Genomic DNA, 26,694 nt, shown 5'->3' on the forward strand with positions numbered 1-26,694 from the left:
AGAATCTAAACTTGTTGGTGCACGTAATCTTTTATTATCAGCTTTTTAAAATAATTTTTTATTAGATCTTGTAAATCTCCAAAAGTATTTTGCGTTCCCCAATTTATCATGTAAACTCATTTTTTTATCATCTTTTCAAGACCCAAAGTTCGTTGCAGCCCACCTCATTCCAGACAACGACGACCGAGACAATGATAAAGTATATTTCTTCTTTACTGAGAAGGCCACGGAAGCTGGAGACCGGGAAGAGGCCATTCACACGCGCGTTGGACGAGTGTGTGCGGTAAGTCCCTATATTACAAAACCCCATTTGTAGTGGGCGGCACCGTGAACGATTGGATAACACATGCGCCTCACAGTTCTGAGGTCGAGGGATCAATCCCTGGTGAGTTCCTGAGTGCAGTTTTCATGTTTTCCCCGTGCCTGGATAGCAGTTTTTTTAATACACTTACCGATTGAGCACTTCGGAATCGATCTGCTGACTGTAGCTATGTATCGCTCAGTCTATATGCTGTTTATATTTCAGTTAAAAAAGACGACTTATAGCTATGCAATTCTTACAAATCCAGAGACAAAACATCTGCTAAGGAAGTGAATCTTGAATCGTAAACTCCAAGCCGGGACCTCATTTTTGGGGGTTTTCTTACTCCCATGTCGAATCCTTATGGGCCTCAAATTTCTATTGATGGCCAAAACGTTCTTTGTGTTTCAGTATATTTTCACACTCATGCAAGAACACACAGAAAGAAATAGACACATGATGATCAAGAGAACTTGAGAGAGAGCATCTGGCTATGAGGCGAGAACTCGAAAGTCTCCTGTGAGCTTTCAAATGTTGACATTTCCCAAAAGGCATATAAAAACCTTTAGAATATTTACAACAAAATGGAGCTATTCTCTCTCCAAGGTACACACAGCTGTCACATTTCACATCCACAATCTCGATCCGTTGCGCATGACATTTTACATTCTTTCAGGCTACATGGAGTGCATACAAATAGAGTAGATAAGTGAAAATATCCACCAACATTCAGTTATGGCAACAACTACAAGCAAGGGTTATCAGACTAATAGATTTGTCTTGTATTATGGAACAGAAGTTGTTTATTTTTGAAGCTAATAATATGGTCACAAAGGTCACAAAATGAAATTGAATTTGGTTCTAACTTGATAACAGATTAGCCAAATTAACCAAAAATTTCAAGGGTAAATCATGTGATGACGAGAGAGTTTTGACGTTTTAGGGTATGATAATGAAGGTAAAAGAGCTCATGAATATGTACATGACATTTAGAGAGAAAAGGTCAAAAGTCACAAATGTCACAAGGTATTCTAACTTGAAATTGTGCTTAATAATCCATCTCATACATCTTATAATTGGCTTTGTTTCATACTCAAATGTAGTGGCCACTCGATCAAATATGGCTTTGCTTTAAATTGAGCTACCTAGGATGACTGTTCGCTCAGATACCTTCTATATATATATTTTTTTTTAAATGTTGTCTGATATTTGGTCATATATGAGGTCGTACAACTTTACCTTTTATCTAAGCAAATGACCATTTACCTGCACAATGTTGATCATTGCTTGTCTTCACATGCCTTGATACAGAACAACTGGAAATACCTTCCCCACCGTAATAATGATAATAACTATCTTAACTCCACTTGTTGAGTCTTGTCGGGATTCATGGCATCTTTTGTCACCTCAGTCAAAGTCAAATTATTGGTGTCCACAGAAGGGTCGCGGAGGGTGCTGGAGCCAACCATGGGCAGCGGGCGAGTGACGCACCCCCCCCCCCCCCGAATTGGTTGCCAGCCAATTCCAAGGCACAGTGAAACAAACAATCACTCATAATCACGCTGCGACTGAGTGGGAATCGAACCCAGACTGATGTCATGCGGAAGAACCACTGAACCATCGGGCGGCCAGTGTTTTAATATTCTGTTTTATCTCATAATCTCACTTATTTTTCGTCTGCTTTTGTACATGGCAGAATGATGTTGGAGGCCAGAGGGTGTTGGTGAATAAGTGGAGCACCTTTATCAAAGCCAGACTAGTTTGTTCGGTCCCGGGACCTCACGGCATCGATACACACTTCAACCAACTGGGTGAGACGCTCATTTTTACCTTCCAAATGACTTGCCTCAAACCGTCATTAACTTCAACTTTTCCATTCAACCGAAACAGAGGATGTTTTCTTACTGAGGACCAAGGATGAGAGGAACCCAGACATTTATGCAATTTTTAGCACAATCAGGTACATTGCATCAAATGGCCTAATTATTCCAAGCTTATTCATCTTATTCTGTTTTCTATTTTGACTATCTTTGATTCTTTTTCTCTACCTTTCCCTGCCAGTAATGTATTCCAGGGTTTTGCAGTGTGCGTGTATCGCATGGCTGACATCAGAGAGGCCTTTAACGGACCATTTGCTCATAAAGAAGGCCCAGATTACCAGTGGGGTGCTTATGAAGGCCGGGTCCCTTACCCCAGACCAGGAGTGGTAAGTAGCTCGGTCACATTTATTAAAAAGTTAAATGTATATAACAAATTTGACAAATTTTCCTCGCAGTAGGTGATGACTAACTTGGATTCTGTGAAGCAATAAATTACTCACTTACACACCAGAATGTTAATACAAGGCACAGTTCGTCATTTCTTTTGGTAGTCGGAGTAAATAGGAAGGGATTCATCACTGTAATACTCACTTCTGTTCGATGCATTTATTTGCATTGGAACTCTAAACACATTTTGCAAATGACATGTAAAGTTTAGCTCTTGTGTAAGCATATCATTTGAATGAGGGCTATTCACTCAGGGCCAATTTGGAGAAGTGCAGAGTTGGTTATGCAACATGGAAATTGAGGTGTACAAAAGTCTCAGTTAAGTAAACGTACAATGCGCAGCTGTGGTTACTGTGTACACTTCCAGGCCAGTTGACTGTATCATTGTAATTTGAATTCAAATATAAATACACCCACTCACAAGTGTTACATGTCATTTGCCGTGTATGTTGGAGCTCTTGGAGCACAAAGGACTGTCAATTTTGTGACGTTGAGTGACTCTTGATTAAAAATTATTTAAAGAAAACCGAGTCCAACCCATAAAAATCAAAGCATTCCAATTTTGACACCAATAGTTGCAGTTTACTCACAAACATGCAAAAGCCTTTATCCCAATGGAGTTATTGGGTAAAAGACCAAAAGATAAAATAAAAATAAAACACTTCTACAGAGTACCAGTGCAGTCAGAGGTCCAAGTACTAAAATGGTAGTGTTGTTTATAGATTGGAGTAAGTAAAAGTTCACATTAATGTTTCTAAAAACTGCTCTATATTTAACCATAAAAGGCAAAGGGAAGTCTAATATCAAAGAAATGCATTTATTCATTCCTTTTCCGTACTGCTTGTCCTCACAAGGAGTGCAGGGGGTGCTGAAGCTTATCCCAGCCAATTTTTGGCACTAGGCAAGGGACACCCTGAATTGGTGGCTACCAATCACAGGGCACAAGAAGACAGACAACCATTCACATTCATACCTAGGGGCAATTTAGAGTGTTCCAACAGCCTATCCTCCATGTTTTGGGATGTGAAGACCGACCTGGGATCAAACCATCGACCCCAGGACTGTGAAGCCAACGTCCTAACCACTGACCAGCAGGCCGCCTGCCAAAGAAAATTTAAAAGAAAAAAGTTGTCTCTGCGGTTCAACCCATTCAGCATGCATTGAAATACCCAAATGCATCCAAGATAGACAGAAAGCGTTAATCAACGATTTCTGGAATGAAAACAAATCTGAATGTGAGACGTCTGTTTTTCATTCCTGCTGGCTTTTCATGACAGAATGAGGAGATATGATAGACATTTTTTAGCTTCAACCCCAAATTTTTAGGATAAAGTAGTAATTTGAAGAGAGGAGAGCAATTTAAAGTTGTGTCAAGGATCATTTCGATCCTGACTGAGTCTGGTTTAAAAAACATGAAATATTGTAAGCGATGATGATAGCAACGTTCCTGCATTCAAATTCTTAACTAGATCATGGAGAACTTAAGCCAACTCAGCTGACTATAATGATAAAGATGACTACTGTACACCTTAGACTGGTTGCCAGCCAGTCAAAGGTCATAAAACATAAAAATCATATTCCGTAGTGAAATGAGCCTACGCTGACAAGCCAAGTAATCAGCGACGCAGAAAATGCAGCCATAATCAAATGGATTAAGGGTTCCGCCATACTTTTCGTCTCAACCCGCAACCACATGCCAAGCACCCAAGGATAACCGCAATGGCCGCATAATCATGAAAATATTGTGTAGCAGGAAGAAATCTACCAAACACAAGCACTACCAGGACCATAGCTCATTAGAGTGGTGTGTTTTTCTTTAATTTGTGTTTACTCAGTGTCCCAGTAAAATCACCAACCAGCCCGGCAGGGAATTTGCCAGCACCAAGGACTTCCCCGACTATGTGCTACAGTTTACCCGAAGCCACCCGCTAATGTGGCGGCCGGTACACCCGGCCTTACGAAAACCGGTGCTCGTCAAAGCCAACGTTCCATACAGGCTTAAACAAATCGTGGTGGACCGAGTGGAGGCGGAGGATGGACAATATGATGTCATGTTCATCAGCACAGGTAAAAGCTGTCAGTTCTTTCCTCTTTGTGTATTTTTTAACGGTACGCAAAGAAGCCACGTGATGTGTTTGCTTTTCCTTAAGACATTGGTACGGTGTTGAAGGTTATCGCCCTTCATGGTGGAAACAGTCTGGAAACAGAGGAAGTCACTTTGGAAGAGCTTCAAGTTTTTAAAGTGGGTTTGATTTGAATTGGGTCTTAGTTTTGATCCTTGCAGACAGCCACGTTCTTAGGAAAATGCGCGCTAAGCTTATCCCACATATTGAAACACTCATTTTTGTCGTCATTTCAGGTGCCAACTCCAATTACATCAATGGACATATCAGTCAAAAGAGTAAGTTCACATCTGTGTTTCATCAACTTCTTCCTATTTAAATAATTGGAAACCTCTAAGGTTGGATTTTAGAGCTAATCCATGATTAAAATATCCACAATATAAAGCTCCGATTAACTTTGCAGCTTTAGATAGCGTTAACATTTTAAACGGCTGCTGAATTTTACACATAAATCATTCCCTTTTGACATTTAAATCATTTCTTCTGATATTTTTGTTTCCTTGTCCTCCTTGTCGGGGATAGAACTTTTAGAAAGAGCCACAAAAAGCCAAAGAAAACCATTTTTTCGTTATTTTGTTTGTTTTTACGCACAGCGACATGACTTCACCTCACATGACCTCTCTTATTACTGTCTTACTTTGCATATAAAAGTGAAATACCTGCATAAAAAGTGGTTGAAAAGGAAAATAAACTTTCAATAACTATAGAAAATCCTATTGAAATATAGTAAAGGATCTGTTTGATGGACACCAACGATAATGTTTCCTCTTTATCTTGGTTTTCATCAGCAAGCCCTGTATGTGGGCTCACCAGCAGGCGTAGCCCAGGTGAAGCTACACCGCTGTGAGACCTATGGAAAGGCTTGCGCCGAGTGCTGCCTGGCTAGAGACCCCTACTGCGCCTGGGATGGCTCCTCCTGCGCCCGATACGTCGCTAATAGTAAACGTCGCTACCGAAGGCAGGACATTCAGCACGGGAACCCAATTCTGCAATGTCTGGACCAGAGCTTTAACGGTAAATGTGGCTTACTTCATCTCAATATCTCCACATTGATTTTTACAGGGGGCGGCCCGTTGGTGCGAGTGGTTAGCGCATCGGCCTCACAGCTCTGGGGTCTTGGGTTCAAATCCAGGTCACATCCACCTGTGTGGAGTTTGCATGGGTTTCCTCCCACATTCCAAAAACATGCATTGTATCCTGATTGGACACTCTAAGTTGTCCCTAGGTATGGGTGTGAGTGTGCATGGTTGTCAGTCTCCTCGTGCTCTGCGATTGGCTGCCTACTGATTCAGGGTGTCCCCTGCCTACACAGCTAGGATTGGCACCAGCACCCTCCACCTAATGAGGACAAAGCGGTTCAAAAAATGAGATGAAATGAGATCTTTACAGGACGCAGTAATGTGCAGTGGTGAAAAGTGACCCCCAGACATTTTTTTTTCTCAAAATCAGAGGACCTGGAGGACATGGAGGACCTAGTGGTCTATGGCGCTGAGAACAACAGCACTTTTCTGGAATGTGTTCCTCGCTCCCCACAAGCTGCTGTCATCTGGCTCGTCCAGCGTGATGACCGCAAGGAGGAGGTGAGATCAATTATATGTAGTAGGTTATATCCGTTTTTCTTTCGCCCTAAAAAGACAAAAAAAAAAAAACATCAAATCATGTCTCTGTTAAAACGATAGAGGGCGGTAAAGGGTTCACACTCCCAGCCTGAGTGTATGGATAAAACATGTGGCCTACGTAATCATCTTTGATGCAAACCATTACACGTGATTGACATTTTCCTGGATTTGGCGATATTTTTGAGTCTTTTTCATGCCAGAATTTCTTCAGGCTTCTGATTGAATAAATTGGTCGACAATTACAGATTGCTGCACCACATTCACCTACGGTTATAGTTGGTCTCAAATGATGTTTAGAGGGAAGAGGCGCCTTAGTCCGCAAAGACTTGGGGTAACGTTTAACCCCGAGCCGTTTGCACAATGTCGCCACGTGCTCGACAGCAGTGTTTCAACACATGGCTGAAATTGGACAATTATATTTGAAAGGAGAATATTCTTTAGAGAAACATTGTTTTTTTTAAGGCTATTGACCACATGCCAGTAACAATTAAATCCACTCGGAACATGATATGGCCACACCTGCAGTGACCGTTCCTACGTTGAGCTCATAATTGACAGAGTTTTAACTGAGAGCTTCAGTCAGGATAGGAGGTCTTAACACCCCACTCAGTTTCCATGCAAATAAACACAGTACTGTTGACAAGGCTGCCGTGTTTGTGTTGGCACCGTTGAATAGTCATTGGAGGAAAGCTATGGATTACACACTATGGCGATAAATGAGAGAAGGATGAGGTAGCAATGATTAGAGCTATAAGAACGAATGGGTGTTGAAGATATGGAAAATGTGAGACGAGAGGGAGTGAATATGTTTGGTCTTTGTAAAGGATTTTTGTTAAAACCCAGAATTTATACTCGAGCAAAAGGTTAACCACTGATGAATCTGAACAGCCATGGATGGCAAAGTTCTCCATCACAGGCACAAGACCCAGATTTTAATTTCCATTTGTTGTAAGCCTTCTTTGGCATATTATTAATGCAGTGAGAGTTTGCCTTCGATGTATAGTATTATATTGCCAGCATGTACACTCGAAGCTGGACTTAATTACTAAGCCGCGGTGATTCAGTAACCACTCACGTAGTCATAGACAGTTATGATCTGGTAAAATTAAGCATCTTAAACTTGAAGTCGCAATTCAGCAAAAAAATGCAAGCAGGTTTGCGTAATCCAAGATTTTGAAATTCCACCTGGAATTGTTCAGTGGATGAGTCTTGAATATGGACTGTAAGATCTACCATCTGCAATGGGATGTGACCGAATGTAGTGGTTGATAATGTGTTACAATCTTAAAAATGGAAAAAGATGATGAATGCAACATTCTTTATTCTTACATCCACTGGTATCATCTGGAGATCTTTATGTGACTGAATGAGACTAGCTAATAAAAAGGCCTGTCAGTAAAGGGTACAGAAGCACACATGAAATACACCCTGACTGAAGTTTATGTAAAATTTTAAACAGATGGTTTTGTAGTGTTGAAATAGGGGATGAATCTTCATTCATTGGCATTTATTTACGTTTTTGTTTCTGTTCTGAGTTGTTCCATAACTTATCAATTGGCAAATTGCTGAATTGGTGGCCAGCCAATTGCAGGGCAAAGGTAAAAAGACAACAATACTCATTCTTAGGGGCAATTTAGAGTGTTCAATTAGCCAACACTGCGTGTTATTGGGGATGTGGAAGAAATTGGAGTACCTAGAAAAAACCCACACAAGCATGCAATGCAAACTGGACCTGGGATCGAACTGTCGATCTTAGAACTGTTGTAATTAAAACAATCTAAAGAAATGATGGTGCTGAAACATTTCACATCGTTTGGAGACAAAAAAAACGCCATATTTGAGCAAAGATCATCAATTTCATCAAATTGCTTACGAATATCAAACATTCTCTCTGTTGTTCTGACGTTGCAAAATCAATCTCTCTGCCCCGCTCAGGTCAAGATGGACGATCGGGTCATGACTGCGGAGCAGGGCCTCCTCTTCCGACGCCTTCTTAGCCAAGATGCAGGCATCTACATCTGCCGCTCCACAGAGTACGGATTCACCCAAACCCTAGCCAGATTTACCCTCGAAGTCCTTCAGGGCGACACCTTGGATGAATGGATGTCACGTGACAACGTCGGCCTGTCTGACGTCGCTAAAGACAGATCGAGTGTAGGCTACAAGAACTGGATGCCTTGTAACTCATACAACAGATTAAGTCCCATTGGCCAGTCACGTATGTGGTTCAAGGATATCATGCAGACGATTGGCCCGTCCAACTTGCCTCATGTGGAGGAGTATTGCGAGAAGATGTGGTGCAATGAGAAGCTGAGGAGAAAGCACAAAAGCATGGTGGAGAAGTATCGACAGGCACAGGAGAGTGCCAGGAAGGCCCGCAGCAAGAGTTCTGGTGAGCGGAACCGGACACCGCGGGACCTCAGTGCACGGTCGGAATGAGAGAGAAAAAGTTGAGAAAAAGAACTAAAAGGGAAAATAAAGAAAATTCAGATGAGGGCCAGGATAGCTGGAACGTCATTCGAGAGGAAGTAGGCCTTTAGGTAGATGTTTGGTTGGGTTTTCACCCGCGTAGAGGATTTCAAAGTTGTATTTAGGAATAAACCGTCTTGGACATGAAGATGAGATGGCAACCATGCTTCAATTACATTTTGTGAATGTCTATAAAATTGTTAAGGATTTCAAATTCTGCACACAACACAACAGGTCAATGAGGAAGAAATGTATATATTTACTGTACATACCTTTTAAGTGATCCATTTCCACAATGTGTATTATCATAAGTCTTTAGTGAGTGTATATGCCAAAATTTGTGTTTTGCTTAAAATTAAATTGTTTTCACCGTGTATTTGTGAACCACACCTTGGCTTTCTGACTTTGGCACCAACTCTAATTCAGGCAATGACGTCTCCACTAGTTAAAACCGAAAGCATCAGAGAAACGACATGTTGATGATTCAACAGATTATGAGTACATAGCACGTTCTTCACAGGGGAGCATGGAACTTTTCATTCCACAAGAAATACTTAGAAATCAAAATCTTTTTGTTTTTTCCTCAAATTACCATATATTTAAAAAAAACACATTTCATGCTGTCTTACTTTCAACTACTAAACTATATATCCACTTCTTACACCAGCTTTTGGATGATGAGTTGAAGAATTATCGTAATTCTTTTAGTCAATGTGGGACACTGACATAATCAATTAATTCATCCAATATTTTGAAATGTGTTTAAGAATATTCAATTTTACCTTAGCTGTTTCTTTTATGAAGAAGTAGACATGACAAGCATGTTGAGTGTGGCACTTTTACACGATTTCATTACAGATTTGTGTAAATGTGTATTGTATTTATGGATGAATATTCTGTGTTTTAGATACTATAGCTTTAATTGCATAAGAGAAAGACTTCAAGAGAAAATGGTGAATAAAAGTGTAAGCATTTTTTAGATGAAAAGGTCATCATTCACACAATTCATCATTTTAAGACAGCCGACTTTTCACCACGATACAAACACACTAGAGCATGTTTGACACTTGCAGTGTTTATTTTCCTTGTCCAGGGCGATGGTGAGGCTGACTATTACACTCCAATTAAGGTGTTTTCTCTGCAAATATTGCTCCAGCCTGGGGTAAAAAACTTGCTCGGCATGAGGATGGTGTTAGACAAAATGGGATATTTTCAAATGAGCCCAACAGCTAAAATGATTTCAGATGAAAATGTCATAAATCTGTGCCAATGTATAAATTAGACCTCGGCTAATGAAAATTACTTTGTCTTCAAAATATATACAAAGGAGAAAAATGAGTTTCCATAAATATGCATGGATAACATGTGCATGCTAATGCAACAGGTGGTGTTTTCTCCTGGAAAAAAAAAAGGATTCAAGAAAATACATTTGAAAAAATGGCAAATGATTAAAATGTGCAAATATATATGTAAAAGGCAAAAATAGGTTTAAAGTTTTAAAAAAAAAGTCTACATATTCACACGTTGACTTAATGGGAAAACCCGAAAAACACACGCATATACACGCTAATATTAGTGGTTCTATGGTAATATTTAGAAATTGAGGCAATTAAATGGAAGATTATTTCCACTACGTATTTTGACTAGACTAGCTAGAGAGTACCACGTTAGTTTAGTATGAGATTACCGCAAATTTTGTTATCCATGCTAAAAGTACTTCATGGAATTTAAACTTCAGTTTACACTTGTATAACAGTGATGTTCAATTTAAAGTTTGCTTGTAAATAAAAAAAATATGATGGTGACTTTTGGACTCTGAAACAAGTTTTTCCCAAACAAAAAAAAAAATTATTAAATGTGTCAAACTGCAATCCATTTATATAAAAAATGTCCCAAATCGATATCACAATATAATGGACTGTTTTCTAAAAGAAATTGTATGTCTTAAAGTGACTTAAGATTTTCCAATAACTATAAACTAAATAAAACAATTACAGGATGACCTTGATCAGAAAGAGAAAAAAAAAACAAGTCGAATTTAAGTATTAGTCACAAGGCCAGCCAAACTATGAAAAAAAATGTGCGGGTTATAGTCCGGAAAATACGGTGCATTTGAATAGATATCCAAAACTCTTTATAGTTTGTCATTGTCACTTCATCTTCATGCAAAACAATGTCCATCTATGGAATATTTTGGTCATTGTTAACCAAAACAACGTTGTTCTCAAACTTTGCCAGATAGCTTATGGTCTTTTTTTTCCAAAGTTTGACGTCAAAACAAGTTCAATGACCCACACTTTTATACCTGTGTTTAGGGTCTATTTGACTCATTCTACAACATATAAGGGTCATATTCTGAGATTGACAAGGTTAAAAACTTCAAATCTTCCATTCTTGATCTGAGGAAGAATTGAGTTTCAAGGATAATTTAGGCTTTTGTCCAACTTTGGATTGATTAAGGAAATGATTAATGGTTGCTGCTAGGCCATTGCTCTACACTACAGTATATCATACCCACAAAGTGGATTGGGCCAATTGTGATAAGACCAGACTGCCCATTTAAGGCTGTATCCCACTGTGCTTTGGTTTCAATCACAAAGCACTCAAAGCTGTGGGAGGAAACCAATTGCGTGGTACAGAGGTTTATGTTGCCGAGGAATTCATTGCTGAGCCGTATTTGGGGAGCGGGTCACAGATTTGCAGATTCCCCTTTGACTAATGATGATTAATCCACAAATGGGGGAGAGCTGACACAAAAGAGAGATGTTTAAGAGACATTTTACAATAAGAATATGTGAAGCGATTCCACGCAGTAGCATCTCGTGGAGCGCATGCAGGTACAAATACAAACCGCAAGAGAGCAGTAGAGGACAAAATGTCAAGGGCCGAATAGGTCCTAAGGAAAAAAAAGTCTAAAATAAAAATCGCAAATATTATTTGCATCTTTTATTCGTCACATACAACAAATGCAACAACATTTGAAAAAGAGCGAGGCCATGAAGTACCGCTTGCAATAAAAATAAAATCATAGTCACACTCATAAATATAATAATGATAACGTTAATGTAAATAATGTACTATAGCCCACAACCAGGAGTTGTCATATTGGGTATCATTTTCCATTTCAGGAAAAAAAAAAAAAAAAAACCCAAAGAAAAAAATATATCAAATTAGAGCGAGATTCAACCAAGTTGTTACTATAACATAATAACTTACATACTATTTAGACAAAACAAATTGAAAAACATATTCATTTTAATTGTTCCCATTTTTTTAAAATAGTTTGGAGAAGAACCTCAAATGTGCCCCAGTGAACAAAAAAAAAGTCATGCATCAATTGCAGAGTTGTACATGAACAATGTTATATTATGTTGGATCTGGATCACAGATGTTTTCAACTACTAATGTCATTTTTTTAAAAAAATTTACATCCTGCAGGTCTAATGAGCGTGTCCCAATACATTTTGTCCAGATGGCATATTATCTCAAGTTTAAGAAGGAGTAGAAGGGCCAAACCAAAGAGGGCAAATACCACTGGTATCATGTGTTAATATTATACTTAAAACACTTGTTTGCATTTTTACTAATGGCTAGATGTACTTAAACCAATAATAACTAACTCATATAAAGTGACTTTTTAAAAACATCTCAAAATTATTCAAATTTAAGTGAGTGAAAATCTCATCATTTTGTCATCTGACTTTAGTTTAAGTCTTAGTTTGGTCATTTGCCAAGAGGCAGGTCAGGATTGGTCACAGCCGATAACATACAAAACAAAGATTCACGCTTAAATGTATACCTATGAATATGACACACATGGCCCTTGTACTCCTTCGCAGACAGATAAAAAAAAAAAACTACTTTCGAACAACATATTTTGTTCATAGTAAATAAAACCTTTAAATCCTGCCATCTTTTAAATGCAGTTGAATTTTTCATTTGTTTTGAATCACGTCTTTCCTGGATCGATGCATTCTTGAAATCTGCTCTTGAGATAGGGATATTGTGAATTTCATCCCAAATTTATCATGGTTATTAAAAAGGTGGAGTGTAATCTAGCTCATGTCTGCCAATACCCACTTAATTATTTTTCAAATAAACATTTTTCCCCCCTCTTGCTATCATGGTTAAAAAGACAGTAGTTTCTCCCCCCTCCCCATTCCTCACTGCGGAGTGGTTATATCTAATAACACATCATGAACCTAACTTGACACATGATTTCATTCTGACTGTAATGTGTGCCAAAAGGAATTTGTCCACAAACTTGACGGCTGTATTGCTGGTCTACCTCGTTGTAATGATGACATACATGTGATGACACCAAAAAAAGATGCTGAAAGAGTCTAGTGGGGAAAAAAAGTCACACAAAGTAGTCCATCTCTCTGCATGCAAGTGTGACGTTCCAGTTGTAGAAGTACAATATATTCCAGTTGTGTCTCCAAACCTTTGTCATGTCCACACCACTTGTTATGTAAGTCTTTAGAGGTGAAGAAAGGTTATCCTTTTTTTGATGCCATGGCATAGAGTTCACACTATCATCTAGTTTCTGAAAATAACGTGATGTTTCTCACAAGATAAAAGACCCACTAAATGTGGCCCGCTCGCTGTGGTGCTAAAGATACCGGGAAATGAGTGTGCATGGATTCATACCAGGGGTGTCAAACTCAGTCTGGTTTGCGGGTCACATTAATGCTAACTAGAACTCATGTGGGCCAAACCAGTTTATTTTTGGCCCAAATAGTTAAGTGATGCTTCTTATTCATTTGTCAGTTTCGGCTGATTTTTTAGCATTCCCAGGTGACTTCCTTTCAATTTTGAGGCTTTTTAAGGTTCCTTATTAACCTGTTGGCTGCCATTGAAGGCACAGTTTTGCCAGCAGGGGGCGAATGATTGAATGTGATTGTGGATCGGAAATGGAACAAAGTGCCGTAGTGCACGCACTTGATCAAACAACTCACAAACATCTGGTTTTGCAGTGCCCTTGTCGAAGAACGGAAAACATAGAATTATGTACGTATAGTAGGAATGAGCAAGAACAACCTCGCGGGCCAGATCGGACCACTTAACTGGCCATTTCCAGCCCACGGGCCACACTTTTGACACCCCTGATTTATACAGTAGCTATCGAACTGTGGTGGTTCACATACCCTCAACGCAATAATGGCACGTTGTGATGGAATCGTGCTGGATGAATGTGGGACCTAACTCAACACATGCAAGGAAATCCACAGATAAATATACACAATAGACGAGGCGCAACGTTTGTGTTTGTCTGACTGCATCTTTGAACGTTCTTGAAGTCTTTTCTAAACACTTGACTTGAAGCAGTTCTTCCACTACCTCGTCCTTTTCTGGTCGCCGTTACTCGCCCGCGCTCCGTGGCGCCCGAGGGTTCTGCTTCCCGTCGTGGGTCCGCCGGTTTCTTCCCTTCCTCAGCTCCTGAAGATGCTTCCATTTCTTATTGGCAGGCCGGACAGAGGGGCCGGGAGCTGTGGAGTCCCTCCCCTGGGGAGGAATCTTCTTCTCCGTTACATCACCAGCGGGATTCCTGCGGGCCCAGACTTGCTCGCAAATCTGGTCCACGGTGCTCAAGTTGGGATGGTCGACCAGCTGCATGAAGTCCCGATACCAGAGCTTCGGGTTGGCCACTAGAGGTCCTCCCCCACTCCGGGGTTCCAATCGGGAGGGGGCCTCAGAAGGGAGATTGGAGGAAGTGGACTGGATGACGTCTAAAGTGATGCCAAGGAGGGTTTGCGTGAAGCCGTGTTCCATGGCGTGACATTGGTAAACAGCTGCGTCTTTCTTCAGGACACGGCGAATCAGGAGGCCTCGTTCTGTCTGCAGCAGGCGATCGTCCAGACGCACCTGGAGATGGGAGAATGTTCATGATTAATGTTCTTGTTCACAGTTTCATCCAAGAATTCATTGCGAAACACTGGCTGAGTAAAATACCCAGGAGTTAGGAGTTGTGTTATACATCAACTACATTGAGCTGTGCTAAAGGGAATTTTGTATAATGATGAACCAATATTGATCCGTATATAAGGCGCACTGTGAGTTTTTGAGAAATTTGAAGTCTGTTAGTTGCGCCTTATAGTGCGAAAATACGGTAAATGGCTCTACATGATAATTATTGACAATGACCTCTTCCCGTGGCTTCTCTCGTTGTTTTTGAAAGGTCCATGTGACCCGGGCCTGAAGTGATTTGGGGATGCACTCCAAGAAAGTGCTGCTTCCTTCTACTCCGTACAGCTTCTTCTCAGCGACATGGTGCTTGTGATGGTCTGCAGCGGGTTACAAATGCACAGAAGAAAACATGAATTAGGTAATGCAATAATGGTTTTACTGCTACTAGTGGCCACTATGTTAAATTTTGCTTCATGAATACATTTGCCTTCTTTCAATGCTTACCTCCTGAGCACAGAGTATTAGGATCGCCATTCCTCACATCCTGGCGACGGAATCGCCTTCAAAACAAAATCTCATTGTTTAATACACAAATATTAGATACGTTCATGTATCATATTTTCTGGACTATAAGTTGCACTTTTTTTCCTAGTTTGGCCAGGATGTCATGTTTCGTTTAGGCTATAATTATCCCAAAAACAGTTATGTTAACTAGTTAGCCTTTAACGCATGTTTGTTCCTTGTTTCTGCTAGAATTTGACTTATAGTTATATATGTTTCCTGTCTTCTTTGTGTATTGCTTGGCTCATGCAACTTAAACTCACATGCGACTTATAGTCCGAGGAAAATGGTACGTATATAGCTATGATGGGCTGTTAGTTGTCAACAAAGACCTCTTAGTGTTTGGAAGGTATCGTGTGCAGGACGTCCCATCCCAAGCGCAGTAAGGGTCCCGGGCAAGGCAGCACTCGGCACACGCTTTCCCGTACACGCTGCATCGATGGAGAGGCACCTGGGCAATCCCTGTGTTAGAGCCCACGTAGAGTTGTTGCTGTAGTGACAGAGGAACAGGATGCATTGATAAATGCAGATTTTTTCAGGGATGCTTGCAAGGCCTAAATTGGACTTACTCGTTTTGAGGATATTTGCATGTTGATGATGGAGGAGGTGTCCTGAAAATTGGAGTAGATCAGTGGAGTGGCTTGATAAATTGTGAATAATTGCAATTATTTTTCCTACCTTGAAGACCTCCAGCTCTTCCAATAAAAGTTCTTCCATGTTGTTCCAACTCCCCTTGGGTACATTGATGACCTTCAGGACAGTCCCTTTATCTAAAGAGTACGATAAGATACACTAGTGTAAGTTCCATCAGGAAATGTTTTGCTTTGTGTGAAGGGTGTGGAGGGCTTTTACTCAGTAATTTTACCTGTGCCGATAAACATCACATCGTATTGTCCATCGGCAGCATTGACCCTGTCTACGGTGATCTGGGTGAAACTGTATTCCACATTAGTTCGGACAAAGACGGGTCGTCTGGTCATGGGGTACACTGGGTTGTACATCAGAGGGTGATGTCGGGCAAACTGAATTACATCGTCTGGAAAACCCTTGGTGGATTCAAAGCTGCCAAAAGTCTTACTGGGACACTGTTGAAATTGAAATAAAATATGCAATGATTTTCATTAAAAAACAAACAAACACATACACACACACACAAAACAATGTGTTGCATAAGATATCGGCAATTTTAAATTGTTTCACAGGTCAACTATGCAAATTGAAGCATTTTGAGTTCTGGACCTAATCCTCCAAATTTTTATTGAAGAGTGCTGGCATGCGTGGGCTCGATTCCCACTTGTGGCGGCATGATTGTGGGTGCGAATGGTTGTGTGTCTCTGTGTGCCTTACGGCAGACTGGCGTCCAGTCTAGGGTTTAGTCTCCCTTTTGGTAGACTGGTGACCAGTCTAGGGTGTAGTTGCCCATTTTGGTAGACTGGCAACCAGTTTAGGGTGTAGTCTGCCTATCCTACAAGGTCAGATGGGATATGCTCCAGCAACCCTTACGAGGAAGCGTGGTACGGAAGATGGATGAATGAACTTTGCGCCAATGGCGCCACTAGAGGGTGGCCACAGCCACCCATTTAAATTTGTTGGCGACTTGATTGTACAACACTCACCAGTTTAATGTTAGATTGTAATAGTATTATACTTTTCACGCATTTGCAAAGCCAAACAACCCCCAAATTTTCAGTGGCCTCATCTGGCCCCCGCAATGAAAAATCTCTGGAGGCGCCATTGCCTTCCGCCAACTATCTGTCAGTCCATTTGCAAACATTAAACAGTTAATTGTACATCACAGTGGATGAATGATGAGACGAGAGGTTTTTCTGTAAGTCAAATTCAATTACAGTTTGGAGCCTATACAATGGAGGTTGTTCATGTGTGGAAGGAAAGTGAGAGCCTGCGGAGCAAATGCCGCTGATGCGGCATTTTGAGCCACACAAAAGCATTGTTTCTACGGTGGGAGAAAATAATGTCGTTTCCCTCAGTACCGCAAAGTATTTATCCATTTGTATTTTGGTTGTGCGGGAAGGGTTCTTGAGATCAACAGTTATTCCATGGGTGTCCAAACTACAGCCCGCAGGCCAACTATGGCCTGCTCGTCATTTTTTATTGACCCGCAGCAAATGATGAAAATATCATTGACTGTAGCCCACACAAGAAGCTTGGATTCAGCCTATATTAATGACATTTTTACTAATCTTTGGCGTTAGCTTCTTAAACAGTGGTTCTCATTAGCTCAGGGTCAGATCAACATGTTTTTCAATGTTAGCTTTGATGTGGTTTTCTTTACTTTTGAGTGTTTTAGTTTGTGCCTTATAGTGCAGAAAATACAGTCTATTTAATATATGATCAAGTCTGTTCTGATTGTTTTGGACATACCATTCCTGGGCGAGGATAAGGCACTTTTCCCTGGAAGGGGACCCACTGGTAGTTGGGCCCCTCTTTGTGAGCAAACGGGCCCAGGAAGGCCCTCCGGATGTCATTCATGGAGTAAAGACACACAGCTGAGCCCTTAAATACACTGCTGCTGGGGGACAGGGAGAGGTGGGTCAAATGCATCCGCCCTCACACATTCAAATGCACACCCAAATATTGTCCATCAACAAAGTCTGACCTGGAAGTGGAGAAGACGGTGTAGACCAGAGGATTCTTTCTGTCCCTTGTTTGCAGCAGGAATACGTCGCCTAAGGATGGACACACTTACTTCAAAGGGGTTGACGGGTCAAGGGTTAAAAGAAAGATACACACCCTGTGGCCATGTCTTGCTACCTTTCACAGACATTCGAGTGAATCCTGTGCTTAGAGACATCCAACAAGCTAACCACTATTTCACATCCACATGCAGTCATGTCAGATATCCTTTTAAGACCCTAGTTGACTGCAGTTTTGTGGGTTTCAAAGGACACTATACCTTTATAGGCTTTTGAGCCACCACAACCATTTAATATGGATGTATTTCAGTAATCCCTCGAATATCGCGGCTTCACTAAATCGCGTTTGTTTTTTAGGGATTTTTTTTGGGTTAATTACATTTTTTGGTAAGTTCATAAAATGATGAACCGACAACCATGGGGAGACTATGCTAATCTCCACTGGGCCACCCCAGTAAAACCAACATAGCCAAGATAATGAGGGATTTCATATGAATTATTATCAAACTTGTCAGCAGAAGCACAATGGAAGAAACCGTTTTCTTTGAGGTGCTAAAAAGATATGGCTATGGATAAAAATAATCTGTGACTTCCATCTGCTTTTTTTGGAGATGCTTAAAAAGGACTACCACAGATATCACAGTCACGTATCACATTCTAGCCTAGAGAAATGACCTGAGTGATGACCCTGCAGCTGCACAAATAAGATGATAGCACTAGTAAAGAGACCCTCACAAGCCCCCCCCCCTAACTCTTTCATGCACAAATGATGTATTTTCTTTCAATCATTAAACTTGTTAGTTGCCATCAAGGCTGCAAGACGCCCAATCCATTTTGAATGAAGGGTGCAAAATAACATTCATTTGTTCAAATGAGCAAATATTTATCAGAGTTACACTCACGTAGCTCATCAAAGTAGGTATCGCTGCCATCGGCTCCCGGTACTGAACAGATCAGGCGAGTTTTGAGGAATGTCGTCCACTTATTAACCAAACTTCTTTGACCGCCCATGTCATTCTAATGAAAACATATTCAAAAGTCAGTTAGCATCTCATCAAATTAACCGCATCTCATTATAAAGAATACCGTAAGTTCATGTTTCATTTTCAGATAAAGAAAATAACAAAGTCAAACATCCCTTAACTATACACATTTTTGGGGCATCTTTTAGCTTTCAGACCACGGTGAAAATTATTACACATTACATTATTTTCCATAGGGACATTCGGTTTTGAACGCAGAAGAATTTTTTACCCGGCAGAGCTGTCCAATGCGGGAGTACGTGGACTTTCCCAACCCTTGAGCTTCCACCGCCGTTTCGCGGAAGAAGAAAAATACTTTATCATCATCAGGGTTTTCACTTTCAGGGACCCAAAAGGAGCCGACAAATTTGGGTTCTGGTAGACATGAAACAAAACAATATCAGTCAATGATATACGTGTTTTTTTTCCCCACAGAAAACAAGGTGAACTTGGAATAAAAACAAACCATTGAGCCAACGAGAGTCATGCTGTTCTGTACGGATGGAAGGGCGTTTCCCCAGACTTCGAAAAATGGTGAAGTCCCGCCCCATTAAATCTGTGGCAACACCTGCATACAGCTCATCACCTTGGAAACAGAATGTTATTCATTTTTTTCGGACCAAAAATGCATAATATGACCTCTAGAATATTTTTGATTGGAATATTTATTCAAATAAGAAATAAATGGTCATGATTACCAATGAGAACAGATGCAGCATCATGGCGAGGATCATACGGACTCTTCCCTTTGCCGTCTTCCATGTTAGAAGGGTTGATCTTAAACACATGGTCCTAGCGGGAAAGACAAAAATCATCATCAATCATTTCATATAATCGTTAACCAATATTGATCCATATATAAAGCAGATTAGATTATGAGGCACACTGCTAGCATTACAGAAAAATGTGTTTTAGTTGCACCTTATAGTGCGGAAAATACGTGAATAGTCAATAGGGTTCTTTGATCAACTCACCTCCATCCTATGCCCCACCTCTACAAACGCACAAGTGGGATGGAAGGCTCCAGTTCCGCAGGCGTATAGATGAGTACGGTTGAAGTGGTGGATGATCTTCACATAGTTTACACAGTCGGACTGCAAAACAGAAAATGAATGACAATGAACCACATTATTAGCATTAAAACTTCATCTTTCAAAGTCTCTTCAGAATATATTCTTTCACAACTTGGCTAATCGGCAAGATTCCCTACATGTTTAGCGGAGAACTTCATGAGAAGATTTACCAGATGGATTCTGTTTCGTACGGCATGGTACCGTACGTAAGCTCTATTTATTTCGTAAATCTATGTGGCCATTAAACCAAAAACAGATATCAGACGTCAGACTAACGTAAAATGATTCCACCAACAAAACAATCTGGTTTTTGGTCTCGATTATTAAACATTCCTTTGAGAAAGCCACAAGCTTCTACACCCTTGCTCACATTCCTATAACCGAAAAGCTCTTTCAAATGATCAATAACTCACTCCATGCAGCATATTTTTTTGTGTATAATGTTTATGAGTCTTTATCCTCGGCCCCTCACACTCATTGGCACGTCGGGCTGATGTTACAGTGAGCGTTCCGGAGAGTCCATATCTGAACAGTCATGTGCTCATTCATGGGCACAGGGTGCTGAAGGGTTCATATCTGTCGACCTTTGACCTGCTACTGAGTCGTTAGTTGAGATCATGTTCCAAATTCATGTTGTGACCTCAACGTGGCTTTTAGTCACTTGGATTCTTCCATTTCTAAAGCTACATTGTCTTGTTGTGGTATGTTTTTGCTTTTGAATTTACTCCCAAGCAATTATTACCACAGTTTTCTCATTTTAGCAATTGTCTGCTCCTACTTATACTATTTGTCATTGATGTCCCTGAAAAAATAAAACATTAAGAAAAAAAAAGCTTGAAGTGTTTGGTCTTAATGAAGTCTTATAGGTCTAAACTTAAATATGATGACATTTAAAAATGAATAAATAAATTTGGGCCACAGCCAGTTAAGACATTTTGAAACAATTGTATTGGTATGCAAAATTCTATCAGAAATCATTTTTGAAGTCAATCCAAATTGTCAATTGCGCACAATTGAGTGAAATTGACGCCAAATTTCAGGCAGAAATGTACAAGCTAAATCAGAGGTGACCAAAGTATTCTAAAAAGGGCTGCAGTGGGTTCGGGTTTTCATTTCAACCCCTAAAGAAGACACCTTTTCACCAATCTGGTGTCCTACAAGTGTAATCAGTGGATTGCAGTCAGGTGCTTCTTGTTTTCTGCAGAAATCTCATTGGTCAAAGTGTCTGTGCTGGGTCAGTTAGAACAAAAACCTGCACCCACAGCGGCCCTCGTGGACCGAATTGCCCACCCCTGAGCAAAACATTGAAAAATAGCTAAGATTAACACCAGTTCACACATAATGCTTACAGTACATAAATATAGTTTAATTAAGCACAAAATTCAGTTCATTTGTTTTGCTCTACGTTAACGGATGTGCGTCAGGGCAATCGGAGCCGATATACTTCTAAAACTGTAACTATACAAAGGCTTGAAAAGAAATATCTCCAATGTTTTTCTTCCTCTACTGTTTTGATTGTGTGTGAAGGGTTTGGTGGTGTGAGAATGGATTTCCCAGTGATCCAGCAAACACAGTTGATGCCTGAGAATGTCCGGCTGAATATACAGTGGCAGTCGCCCAGTGGGCAAACTTTGGATACACAATGCTGCTTAGTGAAAACGCTCAGGAATGCCTTTGATCTCTTCTGCTGACCAGGACAATATAGTGTCTCTGGAGTCATTTATCTCATTTATTTCTTTCACAATAGACAAACTTATCACTTCCAAAATGTTGTTAATCATACACCAGGAATGACATACCATAAAATCAGAAGAAATTCCTCCTGAATGGAATTGTCTCCAAAAATGGATTGTGCATATGCATTGATTTTCAAGATTAATCATTTAAAAAAGCAAATCCGTTTTGAATAGAAAACACATTCATTAATCCATTGGATTTTAATATTTGGGCGCAAAATCAATCTCCTATGGCGCAATTGCTGGCAGTTGCATACTTGACAATTTTAGAGCGCAAGAGCTTAAATTCATCCGAAATCCCACGATTCCAAACTCAAAAGAATTCACTGTTCTCAGAGGGTGTTATTAGAGTGAAGGCACCTTCTGAGAGAAGTAACAATGTGAGACATTGAGGGTGGACGCATTGACTGGGCTGGGCAGCCCCCAAACGGGTGTCATGAAGTGGTAGGGGTGGTGGGGGTGCTCAACCTCTTCCAAAAGAGAGAGCACACAGTCCACTAATTGGGGTCAACAAGGTGAGGTCAGTTAAGTTCATTCTTAACATGTGGGTACCGAAGCAAAAGCCTGAAAAAAAATCAATATACCTAATTTTTAATACTGACTTTAAAAATATAACAGCCACGAAAAACAGAAACAAGGCCTTATTAATCATTGAATATTACAAACATACCCATGCACACTTACACACAGACTCTGGTCAAGGTCAAAGTGGAAGTCTGTAGTCAATGAATAGAGCTCATTGTCTCAGGCATGGCAGTATAATCATGCTGATAGAGCTTTGTGCAGCTTGCACATGGGCAAAAACACATGTATAAAGACATATACTAACAAATGTTTCCAAATATAAATACAGTATATAATCTAGGCATGGAGCGCTCATTATGTCGATCGTGATCGACCATTTGATCGACCATTTGATTCCCTGTTAAGCCTTTCCTTTAATGTTGAACAGCGTCATTTTTAGGTTTTTAGACTTTCATGACCTTTGAAAATGACAACAACAAAAATGTGGAAATGGCAAGTGTTAAAATATACAGTATTAAAGCAATGGGAGGAGACTTACTGCAATATCTTTGCCAGCCCAGTTACATTCCTCTCTCCACTCAACAGGAGCAGGCCAATGAATCTGTAACCCAACAGTGAAGATGGTCATTTTTCCATTTAGTGTAATCTTTTAAATGAATAGCAAATAATAGTGATGATAATTGGACAATCAATAAATAAACAGTCAATAAATGGTGATCTGAAACAGATCCGCATGGATAATCATTGCTGATCCCATAACATCGTTTTTTTTTAATTCTATAGCCCTTTCATCCAAAACGATGCCCTTTTGTTTACCCTTGTCATGCCACGCCTATCAGTTAAAATGAAGTTGACGTCTATTGCCGTCAATTTTATGCAATGAGTTAAACACTTTGAAAAAACTATATTTTTATCTGTATGCATTTTAATTTGATTAATTTTGCTTTTAATAACATTGTAATTTTTGAATTATTTAAATAGCATTGTATTCATAATTATCTAAAAATATAGAGAAATTAATCATTTCAAAAATCACATAATAATAATAATTGCTAATATACTAGTATGAAGTTTTTTTAAATGTCAAAAAAAGTTACGTGCACAATATATGGTTAAAAGCTTAACGTAACAAATGAAGTGGCACGACCAACCTTGTGCTCCTGTTTGCCAATGTTTTCCAGTGAGAGTGACAAGAGGAAGTTCTTGGCCCCGACAAAGAGTCGGCCCCTCTCTTCATCAAGTAGCAGAGCGCTGAAACAGCAGGAACGCTCCATCTCAAACCGCCTCACGCCATTAAACTGCTGCAAATCTGACAACAGCAATGTCCGAGTAATTAATTACACCTCGCAAGGAAAAACCAATGTGTCCCTGCCTCTGGCCCGAAGTCAGTTGAGATAGGCTCCAGCACCCCATGACACGTGTGAAGAAAAAGCTACCGAAAATGAATGAATTAATGAATTTTTGGATGAAAGAGAACCTTTCATACAAATGTATCTGCCAGTACAATGGTTTACTTGACGTTAAAGAAGATACCTTGGTTAGAAAATTGGACTCAGCCAACTGGGAGTTAAGTAGCTTTTTAGTCCCTGATATAAATAAGTTTCCTCTTTGGAGTTTGCAGGGAGTGATTGATACTGCGAGGAAGAAAGCAGGAATGCAGCTGGCTTGAGAGCACTCTGAAGTCGCAGGTGGGTCGCCTAACCAGATTTACGGCGGGACCCTGGGAGGGGAACTTGGCGAAAGTGTTATAGTCAGTGAATGGGACAAAGTAATGGACAATATCCTTCGCCTGTCTAGTTGCTGTTATGAAGGGATGTTGTATATTAGGACAAACTTCCATGCTTTTTCCTTTTTTCCAATAAAATCAATAGACATTTCAAGTTGTTATTTATTATTATGATGTCACGTGTTGATGACTGTTAAAGCCTTGCTGGCAATGGTTGCCAACAACGGGAAATTGCCACTATTTTAAGAGTATACATTTACATATACTTTCTCTATTGAAACTTTGGCAGAACGAATCAATTATTCAAGTAGTAAAGCAAAATATTACTTCATTTCCTAAAAATTGGACAGCCGGGCTTCAGTTTGGACACCCCTGCTCTACTATACTGATTTTGCCACAATGCTGATACAGTGGAAAATTAGTAGTTTAGGTAAGTGTGTGGCAAAGTCTCTTTAGAGAGGAAGCATGTCTAATTCACTTATTTGTTTTGCAGCATCAAAAATGATACTTAATGAACATTGCTGTCAAAAACACAAACCCAACAACAGAAAGTCCACAAGATATTCATTTTTTCTTTTTACGTATAAAATGCAAGCTCTAATCAAACGACCTCATGTTGAGGCTAACTCCAAAACAGTTCCTGAGATACGGGTAAATATGGTCGGGCTTCAAATCATGTGTTAGGATAGATAAGATTACCATAGGAATTGACATTTATTTTAGTTGCGACCCGAGGCTAGACTTTTGATCATCCTAGAACACTCGTGGTTTCAGCGGTAGCCTTACACGTTTTGTGACTTTCCATCCAACAACAACGTGTCGAAGGTATGGTTTGGTGAGCCAGTGAGTTTAGCAAGTAACATATTATTCATTCATTCATTCATTTTCCAAACCACTTATCCTTATAAGGGACACGGGGGGTGCTGGTGCCTATCCAAAGCCAACTACTTAACAGGGATACCCTCAATCAGAGGCCGGCCAATTGCTGGCAAAAGACTTAACGACGGGCGGCCCGGTAGAGCGAGTGGTTAGCGCATCGGCCTCACAGCTCTGGGGTCGCGGGTTTAAATCCAGGTCACGTCCGCCCGTGTGGGGGTGTATGTTCTCCCCGGGCCTGCGTGGGTTTCCTCCGGGTGCTCTGGTTTCCTCCCACATTCCAAAAAACATGCATGGTAGGCTGATTGGACACTCTAAATTCTCCCTAGGTATGGGTATGAGTGTGCTTGGTGTCTGTCTCCTTGTGCCCTGCTGATTCAGGAGTCAGCTGGGATAGGCTCCAGCACCCCCTGCGACCCAAATGAGAATAAAGTGGTTCAGAAATTGAGATGAGAGGGACTAAACGATGCTAATCTAAAGTCAAGCCATATTTAACTTCTCGTAATGAATAATGAGAAAACCCACGCAAGCCCGGGAGAAACATGCAAACTCCCCAACCCAGAACCGACCTGGGTTTGAATTTTCAACCCAAGAACTACTACTGAAATGGTCCAATCTTCCAAAAACGGCCTGAGATGAGAAGGAATTGCACAAAACGGCATGGTGACATAAAATTCCACTTTGAAATATCATTGCATGTTGTAGCTTCAAAACACTCCTTTTATGTCACCAAATAACCAAAATAACACTATATATTTTGCTTGTCTGTTTTCAGTTTTTAATAAAGGGTCTGGGCCTGGGGGTATTAGCCAACAAAATGTTGTTTATCTCCTTGTCGTGATTTTATCCGACGCAGGAGTTCGAGGAGATGAGCATCGTGTTCTTCATCGCTATGGTTGATGAGCGAATACTTGACAGTGAAAAAAACGATCACATGGTGTTACTTGGTATCACTTGCGTCATAAGATGAAACTTGAGAGCCTTAAACATTTACAACTACTTTGTATCTTGAAAAAACAAATTGTGCTCTCAAGACGTGACTTTGCAAGACTTATTTACATCCTCATAAATCTTCTTGCCTTACCTTTATAGGAGAGCTTCATACGTGGCGAGGAAGAAGAAGAGGAGGAGGAAGAAGATGATCGAGGCACAACGACGGAAGATGACGCGTGAGCGGCAGCCAATCCCAAAAGGAACAGAGAGCTGCAGGTGACCGTCATGGCCGCCATCATCATCACCATGGTCATCATTTTAGCAAACTGGGTTTCTTTCAAAGTCAGCAATGTGGATAAATGAGCTTGGATGTGGATACGCTTCTGCTGCTCACTTCAGATGGAGACGACGGTTTAGAGTTTAGCCTTATCGGGCCACGGTTGCCGCAGTCTTTTGGACTTGGCGTCTTTGCGTAGAAGACTTTTCTTGGCAACTCCACAAACGATTTCACCTCTCACCTCCAAGACGGGATAGAAATGTCACGCATGGACCAGATCCAGATCTAAAAATAAAAGAAGAGAGGCAAGATTCAGAGATGGACAGCAACAGATTGTCTATTTTGGCTCCACACACTCGCACCAACACACGCGTTTGAAGTAGACATGAGTATTTGGACATAGTTCGGACAAAAGACAGCAATCGGGACAGCGAGAGGACGGAAGAAAAAAAATGTCTTTTTTTGCGAGCCAGAGGTATGCAATAAACATGAATTTAATATTGATTTGGAAAAGCTTAGATCCTTCCTTGACTTTGCTGTCTTATATCACATCACATGAGAATCGTTCACATTTTGGAATCCCTCTCATCTGACATCCATGACAAAAGAAGAATTAACAAAATGA

General features: G+C 40.4%; 2 protein-coding genes across 4 annotated transcripts in view; one reads left to right on the plus strand and one right to left on the minus strand.

Moving 5' to 3' along the window:
• sema3bl (sema domain, immunoglobulin domain (Ig), short basic domain, secreted, (semaphorin) 3bl) overlaps positions 1-10,581 on the plus strand; it is a 70,509-nt gene extending 59,928 nt beyond the window's left edge. For both annotated transcript variants that reach the window (XM_077730190.1, XM_077730200.1), the window contains exons 7-16: positions 141-283; positions 1,998-2,112; positions 2,192-2,261; positions 2,363-2,507; positions 4,404-4,635; positions 4,719-4,810; positions 4,928-4,969; positions 5,480-5,705; positions 6,141-6,271; positions 8,246-10,581. In XM_077730190.1, coding sequence (XP_077586316.1) covers positions 141-283; positions 1,998-2,112; positions 2,192-2,261; positions 2,363-2,507; positions 4,404-4,635; positions 4,719-4,810; positions 4,928-4,969; positions 5,480-5,705; positions 6,141-6,271; positions 8,246-8,749 — 1,700 coding nt within the window. In that variant the 3' untranslated portion in view covers positions 8,750-10,581. The remainder of the gene's footprint in view (positions 1-140; positions 284-1,997; positions 2,113-2,191; positions 2,262-2,362; positions 2,508-4,403; positions 4,636-4,718; positions 4,811-4,927; positions 4,970-5,479; positions 5,706-6,140; positions 6,272-8,245) is intronic.
• A 1,116-nt stretch (positions 10,582-11,697) lies between these two features.
• Positions 11,698-26,694, minus strand: part of sema3b (sema domain, immunoglobulin domain (Ig), short basic domain, secreted, (semaphorin) 3B) — a 49,369-nt gene continuing 34,372 nt past the window's right edge. For both annotated transcript variants that reach the window (XM_077730182.1, XM_077730174.1), the window contains exons 2-18: positions 25,944-26,354; positions 23,409-23,566; positions 22,796-22,858; positions 19,898-20,017; positions 19,622-19,715; positions 19,390-19,509; positions 19,156-19,298; positions 18,804-18,918; positions 17,865-17,934; positions 17,630-17,774; positions 16,113-16,332; positions 15,926-16,017; positions 15,817-15,858; positions 15,580-15,737; positions 15,191-15,246; positions 14,924-15,063; positions 11,698-14,644 (exon numbers count right to left, since the gene is read on the minus strand). In XM_077730182.1, the coding sequence (XP_077586308.1) occupies positions 14,141-14,644; positions 14,924-15,063; positions 15,191-15,246; positions 15,580-15,737; positions 15,817-15,858; positions 15,926-16,017; positions 16,113-16,332; positions 17,630-17,774; positions 17,865-17,934; positions 18,804-18,918; positions 19,156-19,298; positions 19,390-19,509; positions 19,622-19,715; positions 19,898-20,017; positions 22,796-22,858; positions 23,409-23,566; positions 25,944-26,109 (2,406 nt within the window). In that variant the 5' untranslated portion in view covers positions 26,110-26,354 and the 3' untranslated portion in view covers positions 11,698-14,140. The remainder of the gene's footprint in view (positions 14,645-14,923; positions 15,064-15,190; positions 15,247-15,579; positions 15,738-15,816; positions 15,859-15,925; positions 16,018-16,112; positions 16,333-17,629; positions 17,775-17,864; positions 17,935-18,803; positions 18,919-19,155; positions 19,299-19,389; positions 19,510-19,621; positions 19,716-19,897; positions 20,018-22,795; positions 22,859-23,408; positions 23,567-25,943; positions 26,355-26,694) is intronic.

Source organism: Stigmatopora nigra, chromosome 1 (assembly GCF_051989575.1).
Source record: "Stigmatopora nigra isolate UIUO_SnigA chromosome 1, RoL_Snig_1.1, whole genome shotgun sequence".
NCBI lineage: Eukaryota > Metazoa > Chordata > Actinopteri > Syngnathiformes > Syngnathidae > Stigmatopora > Stigmatopora nigra.